Source organism: Pseudorasbora parva, chromosome 3, assembly GCF_024679245.1.
Source record: "Pseudorasbora parva isolate DD20220531a chromosome 3, ASM2467924v1, whole genome shotgun sequence".
Lineage (NCBI taxonomy): Eukaryota > Metazoa > Chordata > Actinopteri > Cypriniformes > Gobionidae > Pseudorasbora > Pseudorasbora parva.
The window spans coordinates 6,902,608-6,914,624 of NC_090174.1; the positions used below are offsets into that span (position 1 = coordinate 6,902,608).

Genomic DNA, 12,017 nt, shown 5'->3' on the forward strand with positions numbered 1-12,017 from the left:
TGAATACGTTGTCTGTGTGCATGTACAAAATATCCAATACAATTTTCTACATTTATTCTTATTCTTCACACCAACATACATTTATCCTTTTCCTTACATTTTATGTTGCTATTGATTCGTATGTGTCGACACACTTCTGTTTAAAGTTTTATTTTATAATGCTATAGTACTTTAATAGCAACTATGTTGCTTGCATACATTTCTCAGATGGTTATTTTGCTATTAAACTATTAATAAAATCATTACAAATGAAATTGATAAGTACTGTGATTATTGATATGATAATCTGGGGGTGGGGGGTACATTATACTCACCAGTGGCAGCCAATGTTGGGAGGTTTATTATAAAGCATTAAATTTCAAGTGCAGTAAATGTTTTACAAATGTAATTTTTTTATGCGAGCATTTATGTCCTCGTTCCAATCAATGCATTATTTGCCTGCAGCCACAGGTAACGTTACTGCCGGCGCCGGTTCTTCTGAAACGGCCGTGATCCTGTCGGAATCCTATAAAACTTAAGCTCATTGGTGTGCAATAGCGATTAGTGCAACCGAAAACGCAACAGCCAGACATTTTGATGCTGGGAAACCGTTTTGATAAACTTTCGGAGTTGCTCACACGTTAGAACCACTAGGGAACAACACCACTTCCGTTGCCAAACTGCGTGCGCAACTCTTTGATCATGTGGGCTGTAAAAGGGTCTATATAGCCACTTTGCATTTTTTAATTCAGTTTCTTACCTGAATGTTAGACCTACCTGAAAAAATAAAGCAGTCTATTTCATTTATATATTTTATTCTATTTTATTTATTTGTGCTATTTTTTGAAATATGTTTATTTGTTCTTATTTTATTACTGTTTAGTCGTCTTTTAAATTCAATTTACCATTCGAAATCAAGCTTACTTGTGCTGTGTGTAAGCTATGCAACACAATTACCCTGTTGTAAAAAATACATTGAGTTAGCAAATATTTGTGAGAGAATTTTAATAGTAATTGATCAATGTTTATATAGGAGAAAAAGCTTAAAAACTTTATCATATAAAGTGATCTCTTCAGAAGAACTTTTTGATTGCCTAGACTTTCAAAAGATAGACAAAAAAAAAATTTATATAAAAAATGTCTTATTGACAGGATATGCAGCGTTTTTCCCCCGTGGTATTGAAAATAGCATTGAATATCGATGTGACATGTTTTGACTCCACCCCTCAAAGAATCGGAATCGAGAATCGAAAAGAACCGGAATCGAAAGTAAGAATCGGAATCGGAATCAGAATCGTTCAAATCAAAACGATGCCCAACCCTACTGGTGATTTCAGTATTGTTTTACTTGTTAAACAGAATTACATTTGTAAAACTGTGCTTTATTATTTGTGTAAGGGTGCGTAACTGTGTATGCTTAGTGCAAGTAATAAATAACAATAAAGCCTTGTAACTGCTCCTTTAGAAAGTACAGAAAACATTGAACAAGTACCAGAAAACCAAGCAATTTTACCAAATGTAAGAACAAAGTCTTCATTTCTGAAAGTGCAAACGGCACATGTTAATGGACTGTGTGTGGCTTATATGAAACATGCAGACATTCTTTACAAACTTTGAATTGGCACAGTCAACGAATGCATCACATGTCATATTGTAAACAAACAGCCTTTACTGGCTAGGCTAACACGACCTAACCCTTTGCTTAAGCTAAGCTACTTAGTAGTCCTAAGGCATAAGCCAAACATGTAGCATTATCAATTAGCATTGTATGCTTGAAACTTTTAAAAACTGCTTGTGTGTATGCAGTGTGAAGTGATTAACCATCTCCACTCAACCTACTCCCTGCTTTCTGATTTTAACTTTCTCTTTCCTCATATTTAATTCTTCTCAACTAATTTCCACTTTGAGTAACTAGCATCAAAAAGGAATGCACCTAAAAAGGTTAATATATACATTTCATTAAATTGAACTGTGTAAAGAGAGTTGAATTTCCAATAGCACCCTGGTCCACTGGGATGGGAACATGGGTGATTAGGCATAGGAGCTGAACACGCAGCAGCCTTGAACATCCATGGAGTAATGCCCAACACTAATTTAACAGTCGGCTGTTCATCATTTCAGTTATTTGCTTTTTATTTTTACGCCTCTTGTTTTAGTACGGTTTTATTCTTATTTAACCTCAAACTAGAGCTAGGAACTAGACATACTTTATGACCGTGCTACACAAGTAATCTAAATGATTGCTAAAGCATAACTATAATTTTGAGCACCACTAATAAACACAATCTTAATAGGAAAGCTCATGTTCCTCTTGCTTTCTCTTTTTAGTTTCTTCAGAATCCAAACCTGTGTTGAACCATCAAAGTTCTGATTTTTATTTTGACAAAAAGAACAGTCTTAAGTCAATCAAACCTCTTCTTATACCCCTTTCAGAAAATCTACTTAGGTCCACACAAATCTTAGCATCCTCCTATCCACAGCTAAGATAATAATAGAGTACACACTTGACTTGTTAACCACACCTGATTAAACCTAGCTGTGCATTATACACCTAACTGCCACAATAAACCAAAGTTCCAAAGTCTGTTTGGTCTTGCATAAGTCTCTTGCCAATTACTCTCACCACAAGTGTGCCAGAATGTCACAGGTGCTCAACCTAACTGTCCAGATGGGAGATTTGGAGGCCTGGCAAGGCATTGTGAGGAACACTCTTTTACCCAGGGCTACTGACGACCTAAAGAAACAGAGCCAAAAACAACTGGACAACGAGGGACGAGGACTAAAGACACACGACCCAAGCGAGTGTTACGACCACATAGAGCTGACTAAGGTTGTAATCTCTCTAGCACACAACCTCATGGATCTGAAACAAGGGGTAAACAACCTCATGCAACAGATCACAGAGTCGCGCAAGGAGATGACACGTTCTCAAAGCAACACCGACCAGCTAGAGATCGAGGCTCAGGCCAGGCACAAAGACCCTGGCAGAATGGAGTCTCCGGAGAAAATCAAAATATTTCAAAAGACTCTGACAGCTACTGAACTAGGAGAGCAGCTGGGAAAAGCACTTTTTCACAAAGAGTCACTGTTAAGGACGACAAGTTCTGAACTCTTGGACAAGGATGCCAGAATCAAGGCTTGTGAAGAGCACCTGAAAACATCCAGAGCTAGAATTGAAGCTCTGACGCACAGCTGGACAACAGTGAAGACTAACTTGACATGGTTCAAAGAGAACTGAGACACTCTTAACTGCGGAAGGAACCACAGCAGGAGAGACGTCTCACTCCCCCACATGCGATCAGCAGAGCAACCTCCCACAACCAAGAGCCAAAACCCTCTGATTAACCCCTCGCCAGCCAGTTTCCTGAAAGCCTCTGCAGCCACCGGAGAAAAAGGATTAATTCAGAGGAACCCCGAAACATCACATGGAGTGTCCTTCAAAGACCTCAACAGATTGGCTGGAAAAGTCTACTGTACTCAGCATCAACTTCTGCAGGTGACCATGATGTCCACAAACACACCATTGACTTTCACCTGCAAAGGATGGCCAATGTGGCCACCTGAGATGTATTCCATCTGCTTTGTAAAATCTCCGACTATGAGGTGCAGTGTTTTCTGGACTGACCGTGAGACCCTGTCAAATCAAACTACCAGAAGCTAAAACAAGCTCTCATAAAATAATTATCTGACGAGAGCTTGAATTTGGACTGATCATTTCTTTGGACAGCAAACAGACTCAGCATTAAACAGCATTGCTATAACCAACTCTTCGTCTAGACAAGACAAGCCTTCGTCTGAGCTCGCAATAAACCTGAGATGGAGGAGGACACAAGCTTCAAGAGCCTTTTCTTCTGAAATCTACATCCCATTGTGAGTCACCCTTTAGACATCCTAGCCTGCCCCCAACAGCTGTGTGACCTGATGCAGATGGCCTTTACCAAACACAATGCCTCCTCAAAAAGGTATCCCAAGATGTCAGAGGTTCTGTGCAACATCCAAAATTCGCAGCTACACACCAGAAGGCACACAGCATTGCGATAGCACAGTCCTTCAATAAAAAGCTACAAGAGCTTCCAGTCTGTAGAAGATGGATCGACTGCTGGAAGGAGGAGTAAAAAAACCCTGGGAACCTTACTGGATATCCAGAAGCAGTTGATAGCAACATCCACCTCAACACTCTTCAAACAGGTACAAATCGGAGGCTGCATGAAGACAGCCAGACCTGCCTCCACCTAAGTTGCAGGAGCTGCTGATAGTAGCAAAGACTCCTTGAACAGAACTCACCTGAGGAGTCTTAGGAAGAAAGACCTTCTGAATCCTGGTAGGGCGACAGGTGACACTGTCTCGACACCTGAACCTTGCGTCAGCCTACACCATAACCTGAGAAGAGCATGCTCCACTTCACAACCACGACTGTGGAAGGCACTAACTACCAGATGCATGTCCACTGTTTCTGCACCTTTGCCATCACTCGCTGTCGTCTACAGGTTAGACAACAGCGAAAGGGGGAAATGCAGTGACAGAGACAATCAGACATGCAATTATTTGTTATATTGAACAAATAATCCACAATGCCCAATAAGTAAACTGTGTAGATTTTCTGTAAACTACTCCCCAACTGCAAATGGAGAACCAGGCCCCTGGCTACCATAGAAACAGATAAATCAAGATAAGGTGGTTTCAAGGGATTTAGAGAGAGTTTTACTTCACTTTGAAAGACAAGTTGCCCCTTTCTGTATCTATGTATATTCTATATATAAAATTGCTTGATGTATAAACATGTATCCAGTTTTACTATCTCAGGATTTTCCTTTTACATTGTTTTTCTTATCAATTCAAACTAATTTAAAAAAAGGAATTATTCAGAATTGCACACTTGTTAATGTTAAGTACATGTATAACATTTTCATATGCTGTGAACTGCAATTGTAATTTACTGTATTTAAATTACACTTTGCTAACTGTTACATATTAGTATTGTAAGATTCTTAAAAGTTTCTTTTCTTAACACAAAATCCAATTTCATATGCAAAACACCCTACTAGAAGACAAAGGATCGTAAAGTTCATCCCCCCCCCCGAAAATACTGGGAAAACACTGACCTCTTCAGGGTGTGACATCCTCACATGATCACCGATCATGAGGGGTTTCGGGGGTGAAGATGATGCTGAGCTAGAAGTCTTTTAAGGAACCCTAAGTTTGTTCCAGGCTGCGGCCTTGTCTTTCCTTTCATCAAAGATCCTCACTGGTTCTCTCTCATCAAGACAACTTCAGCAAAGATCAGCTGGAGCTTCAACAAACTGCATCAGATTCAAATGAGTGAGACATGCAAGTATCAAACTTAGTCTCATTATTTGATACATCAAATATCCCCTACCCCTTTTTAAAGAAGGGTGTGTAAGAACTAAGAAACTGATGGTTTGCTCAAGGCTGTTGATCTGCTGAATTTGTGATAACTTCTTGCTTTCCTGTATTCTGCTTCAGCTCTGCTTCCATTGCTAAACTGTATGCATGAATGTTAAATTAGTCTAAGTCAAGTTTAGTCTATTTAATAAAGTCTTCTTGTCACACACAAAGTTTTTTGTGGTTCATGCTCGTATATTGGAGTCCCTAATCATGCAGATTTTGGCTGCATGCTCTGAGTAGCAGTGTTAATTTTGACAGCAAATTTGTAATTACTCATAGTGTTTTGAGTAAAATGCCTTTTAGTTTTCAAGTTTCTTTCTGGTATTAATTCTGCTACATAAAGTCAATTCCTACAGCTGATCTAAATATTTATAATTAACTATATCTAGTTATAATTAATTATTCATATTTCATTTTGAGCTAATTTGCTACACCCTGGCTTGTTACGGCACAGATCTCAGGAGTGCTATTAAAAAGAACCTGAGGGTCACTGGTTGAGCTTCAGAGGTTATGCATGGAGATTTAAGTTAAGTGAAACTTAAGTTGTAACCATCACTGCAGCACTCCACTAATCTGCAAAAAAAGGCAGCACTTTATTTTACAGTCCTGTTCCCCGTGTACATACTGTGTACTTATTGTAGTAATTACTAGGTAATAACTAGGTACTAACCCTGAACTTAAACCTAACCTTAACCCATGTAGTTAGTTACCTTATATTACCCAGTATTTATTACCCAGGTAAGTATACTGTAAGTACACGTATGTACTGTGAAAACATTCTAAGATTCTTTCATCTAAACATGTCTGGAGGACTTTTTGATTTAAGATGAGTAGAGTGTATATTCATGGGATTTTTTTTTTTTAGCATAATTCGGCAACACCACAATGTTAAAAAAAAGTGAAGGGGTTTGAATACTTTCTGAGTGTATTGTGTATATAAACTGTTGTAGCAATACTAACAATATATGTACAATTGTTTCACTGTTCTAAAATGATAGGTCCGTTGTTATAAAGTGAATATCCGTTATAAAGACTACCAAATCTTCTGAAGTCCATCATCAATCCCATGCACAATGCGTATGGCGTTACCTTTTTTATTTATTAATCTTTTGAGTTGAGTTTGTTGGGAAAGAAATCAATTAGTCTGTAAGATGCTCTTAACATCTCCCTAACCTACATGAAGATCTCATTGTGAGTTTTTTTTCTTTTTCTTTTGAGATCAGAATAATTGTTTAAATTTGATTAAGCGTGTGGATATATTACTGGAATAACTAAGTTATCAGTCGTCGTTTCCCCCCACCCCACCCCGTTCCTCTGCTTTTTGTTGTTGTCAAAATACCTTTTTTGCTATTTTTCCTAACCCTCAGTCACTATAATACAGCATGGTGTTCAGTGTCTGGTGTTTTTATTAATTTGGCCATCATCAGCATGTCCATAAGCATTGACCAATGCTCTGCTACAAAGTTTCCTCACACTTTCCTCAGCTGTGGCATTGATCTGACTTGCATTCACAGTTGCATCACAACATTGTCCTTCTCTTTTTCTGCATTACATTTCCACAACTTTCCTCCTCACCCCTCGTCTTTCTGCATCAGGCTGGCATGTGATGGTGGCACTGGTTGTGTTTCTTCCTCTCCCCTTTCTGTACTAACAGACGCAGACGCAGCTGGAGCATGCCCTGCTTAAGGAGCTTGAACAGAGTCTTCTCTTTGAGAAGACCAAAGCTGACAAACTTCAGAGGGAGTTAGAAGACTCTAGGGTAATGGAGCTTCACCTGGGCTACGGGTCAAGGATCACTGAAGATGCCACAAGGAGCTACAGTGCTCACTCAAAAAAAATATTTAGGCATTAATTTAAGATCTATGGTTTTGAATTACATATAAAATGTCCATCTATTTGGATTACACAGTTTTAACATAAACTAATACACTGAAAGAACTATTAGTTCACTTCAAAATGAAAATAATTTGCTAAAATTTCCGATAATTTTATAATTGATGCATATTTGTCAGGCATGCATAAACAAAACCCGTTAGAAACATGTAATGGTACTATTAAAAAGTGTTATAAATGCACAACAACCAGATTTATACACTTATCATCAATAAACCAATTTATTTTAATCCCATATATTTTATATTGCTTGTTCATTATTTCACAATGAACATATTTATGCTGATTCTAATCAATTTAAATAAATACGTTTTTATAATGTTTATTTACTTAAAATGTAATAGATGCAAATAGTTACAAACTATGGCATGATTTTTTTGTGCATAAATCTTATGATTTGATTATGACAGATAATAATCACAAGTTTATTAGTTTAATTAACTGTAATACATTGTTTTATATGCAATTCCAATAAATAAATCTTCAATTTAGCCTAAATATTTTTTTGAGTGCTCCAGCTAAGAAGTTTTTTCTTTTCTTGTCAGGGTGTTGCAGGGATCTTCACTGCATGGTGTTCAATTATTCCAATTAATAACTCATTTGATGAATGATTACTAACACACACTAAATATCTTATTGCTTTAATATCATTGTGCTGAATTAATATACATATTAATATAAAATATACATAGGAGAACACAATTTTCTTTTTATTTATATATCAGGGTTCCCACAGTTTTAAAAACTTTAAAATCAGGGGATTTTAAAACTGTCCCACAGAAATGAGTGCAACCTTAGAAAGTTTGATAGGGAATATACATAGTTGTATTTTTTTTGCCTGTTTCCTCTGCTCTAAAATGTTTCATATTGCTATTAGCAAGTGGTTGTGTTGAGCCGAGGGTTGAGGGTCTTCCTGAATTTTATTAAAATGTTAAAATGTAAAAAAAAAACACAACAACAACCTGCTATACAAATGGGGATTTGATCCTGCAACCATCAAGTGTCAACTGACCGTCTCCTGAATATCAGTTAAGTTGTGGGAATCCTGTTAGATGATCAATTTTGGGGTTGGTGGTTGTTCCCATTCTTGTAACGTCTTTATCCCACCCCAATTCAATCCCAGATTTCTTGTTTCAATGACTTTTTACTTAGAACTACTGCTGAAGGCCATGACACACCAAGCCTGATGGTCGGCCAGATCAGGCCGTCATTAAGTGTCTGTCAGCTCTGTTTTTGTGGTGCGTTTTGCACCGTCAGCACTAGTCAAACCGCATTGGAAGTTTTTTGGCCAATTGAACATGTTGAATCAGCGTCTAGCAGTCGGTGAAAGATATCACTCTGATTTCCTCAAGTTATCGAACCAGTGCACGAAAAGGAAAACAAGTAATTCAAGCAAGCAATAAAGTCAAGAGGGCACACACGGAAGGCTCTTTTTAATTTGGCATATTCATCTTATCAGAGCATTCAAATACAGGAACATTTTCATAATGACATTGCCATTTAGATGGAAGAAATTGATCAACATGATTCATATTTAAAATGGTTAAGCAAGCGCGTTAGTTTATCCGCAGTCCTAGTTTCGGTTTCCTTTTTTGAATGACGCACATTGACTACTGCCACCTGCTAGTATAAATATATAAATCTCACGCAGACGCAGAATGCACATGCTAGTTGGCTGTTGTCTGTAGTCTTTGCGGTGTGTTAATGTCTTTGCGGCCCAGACAATGGTGATGCGAGGGTTGCCGCTAGTTCTTTAATGTGGGTTTGGTGTGTCATGGCCTTTAGGTGGCTAATTGAAAAGAACTTAATTTCTATCAAAAACCTCCTTAATTACCCACGTCTTTCAAACCTGAAAAGATGATCATATTCATACCATCAAGTAAGTTCACAATTATCCATATGGCATATATAGTTTAATAAAATATATATTTTTTCTTTTAGGTGGCCACGGTCTCTGAGAAGTCTCGTATCTTGGAGTTGGAGCGGGATCTTGCGTTGAGGGTTAAGGAGGTAGCTGCTCTTCGTAAGCCATTGGAAGCTGTACCAGGTCAGGATGGGTATCCTGACTCTGTCGTGGCATCCCTCCAAGAGGAGCTCTCTTCCCTACGTACACAGCTGGCTGCTCAAAGCGACAGTCACCAAGCAGAGCTGTTGTCGTTGCGTGAGATCCTTGAGTCTCGAGAAAAAGCACACAGTGAGTCCTTGTCACAGCTCCAGTCCGCCTCAGGTCACTTGTCGAAGGATAATGAGCAGCTTGTAGGTCAGCTGGCAAAATCTAAGGAGGAGAACTCGAAAATCATTGAGGAGTTGCGTGCTAAACTAGCATCAGTTGAGGCGTCACACCAGCAAGTCTTGAGGGAGCTCAAAGCCTCCCATGAGGCAGGCGAAACTGAGCTACGTAATGCTCTGGAGCAGTTGAAATTGACACACAAACTGGAGTTTGAGGAGCTCGCTAACAAGCATTCTTCTGAAGCCATGGGGAGGACGAGTGAAGCCAAAGAACACAAGGCACAACTCATGAGAGCCAATGAAGAGAACGAACGACTGATTGAAACGCTACGCACCAGTCTGGAGAAGGTGGAGGAGCAGCACCTGGTGGAAATGGAGGAGGTGTTGGGAAAACTTCACAATGCTGAGCTCAGGGTAAAAGAGCTAGAGGACACAGGGGTTAAGTTAGGTCAGCAGTTGCATGAAAAGGAGCAAGAAGCTTTGGCGCAAAATACAGCCCTTCAGAGTCTGCAGTCACAGCACAGTCAAGGAACCCAAGAGATGCAAAGGTTATTGACCCAAATAGAGGAGACAAAAAGTAAAGCCAGATCTCAGGAAGAAAAGGTAAGCCATGAACCTTTCAGTGGTTCTTTTTTTGTTTGGGATTTTGTTTAGATTTTGTTTTGTTTTTTGTAAACTTGGTCACACAATTCAAATGACCATATTATAGCCATTCGCGTGCTAAATTTCAACTTTTTTGATAATTAATGATCCAGGGTGTGTTTTGTTGTGATTTGTACTGCACTGGTTTTGTTGACGTTGATTGATAAATCAAATTTTTAAGTAATCTCAAATATTCAACAAACAATTTGATTGGCAGCAGTGGTTCTTGAGGCAAAGTTGTTCAGAATGAGGAGATCTAAAATAAAATACATTTTATGTGTAGTAAAACATCATATAATATACAACAATTCACACGTTAATCATGATAGCGAACCTAATGGCCGTTTTCTTTTGAAATGTCTTAATCTTTGGGGCCGTGACGCAAGTCGAACATGCCCACCAATCCATCAGCCTCTGTTACTCTTATCTAATATCGGAGGGCCAGTTTTTGCGTACATCTGATCATTTTTTTTCTTCTCGCCTTCCATTCGGGGTTGGGTGCGAGGTGGATTTTACAACTAATTAGTCTGGTAGTTTTCTACACATTATTCTGGTTAGCTAGCTACTATCAAGTACATCCTGCACTCCATTTTCTCATTCATTCATTCATTTTTCATTCTTCATCTCATTATTGCGCTAATGTGTGAACAACTTTGCATTAAAGGGTAAGTGTAAAAAGTGCAATACAATTTTTTTTATTTTATTGTTTGATCATTTCATTTGTGTAATGTGCATAATAGGGCTGCATGATTAAACAAAATAAGAATGATATCAAAATATGTTTTAGCATGATTAAATCAAAAACGCTGTAATTTAATGAAATTAATGTATGCACTGCGTGTTTCATAGTGAAGTATGGCACTGTTCATTTACACACGAGCAGCTCATTATCCACCAGGATTGCAGCGTCTCCGAGTGGCTTGGTTCGCAGTAGAAGTTCCTCCACAGGAAACTCCATCTTTGCATGCGCTCTGAGTTTGGGTCGCGATAACTTGCATTTGGGAATGCAACGTGCTAATCATCTTCCCACACTTTTTTTTACAATAGAATAAAAAATATATATTTGTATCAATTTTAGTCATTTTTGTTTTGGGATAATATTGATTAGACATACTAAATAGCCATATTAATATATAATCACAATTTTGCCCATACTTGTGCAGTAATACAAACACGCACAGCAAGCCTAAATTAAAAAAAATTGCAATCACAATTTTTATCTGAAAGAAATTCGCAAACCCGTGCAGCCCTAGTGCATAATACATCCATGTTAACATTACCAGTGTTCAGAGTTTTTTTTTTCTCCATAATGTATAAATCCTTCACTTTTAAGTTCCACTTTGTATGACTGCCACTGTTTTTTGTGTGTGACATTACTCATGTTTTGTCCCCTGTCATTTCCCTTCATTATGGTGGGTACACCTTACTTTAGGTCATTGGGTTGAACTCAGTACTAGAGGTAAAACAGCAAGAGTTGAATGGCCTGTTGCAGGAAAAGAGCACTTTGGAGCAAGAAGTTAGTGTGTTGGTAAGTAATTCTGTAAAATACAACAAAAAAAACACTTAGGCAAAGCGCCAAATTAACTGAAAATAAAAGTACTTAAAGGTATAGTTCAGCCAAAAATGCTATATAGTAGTGAAGTATTCAATTTCGGCCACCTTTTCTTATTATCCTTGACTGGGAATGGATGTCCCAACTATGGTGGCCCTCTGGTACACCAAACCACAAAATAACAGAGTGAAAAATTATTGCTTCAGCAGCCATAGTCCTCAAATCAATTCACATTCTTAATTTTCTAGACACAGAATCTTGAAAAAACATCTAATGACCAAGCCAAATCTTCTCAGACTAATCAAGGTATGTCTAT

The 12,017-nt window shown here is 38.1% G+C and overlaps 1 protein-coding gene across 4 annotated transcripts in view; it reads left to right on the plus strand.

The window, feature by feature from the left end:
• clip1a (CAP-GLY domain containing linker protein 1a) overlaps positions 1 to 12,017 on the plus strand; it is a 57,919-nt gene that overhangs the window by 22,791 nt on the left and 23,111 nt on the right. For 2 of the 4 annotated variants that reach the window (XM_067437709.1, XM_067437711.1), the window contains exons 9-12: positions 7,040 to 7,144; positions 9,220 to 10,110; positions 11,582 to 11,677; positions 11,950 to 12,007. In XM_067437709.1, coding sequence (XP_067293810.1) covers positions 7,040 to 7,144; positions 9,220 to 10,110; positions 11,582 to 11,677; positions 11,950 to 12,007 — 1,150 coding nt within the window. The remainder of the gene's footprint in view (positions 1 to 7,039; positions 7,145 to 9,219; positions 10,111 to 11,581; positions 11,678 to 11,949; positions 12,008 to 12,017) is intronic. The other 2 variants (XM_067437712.1, XM_067437713.1) reach the window with 2 other exon arrangements.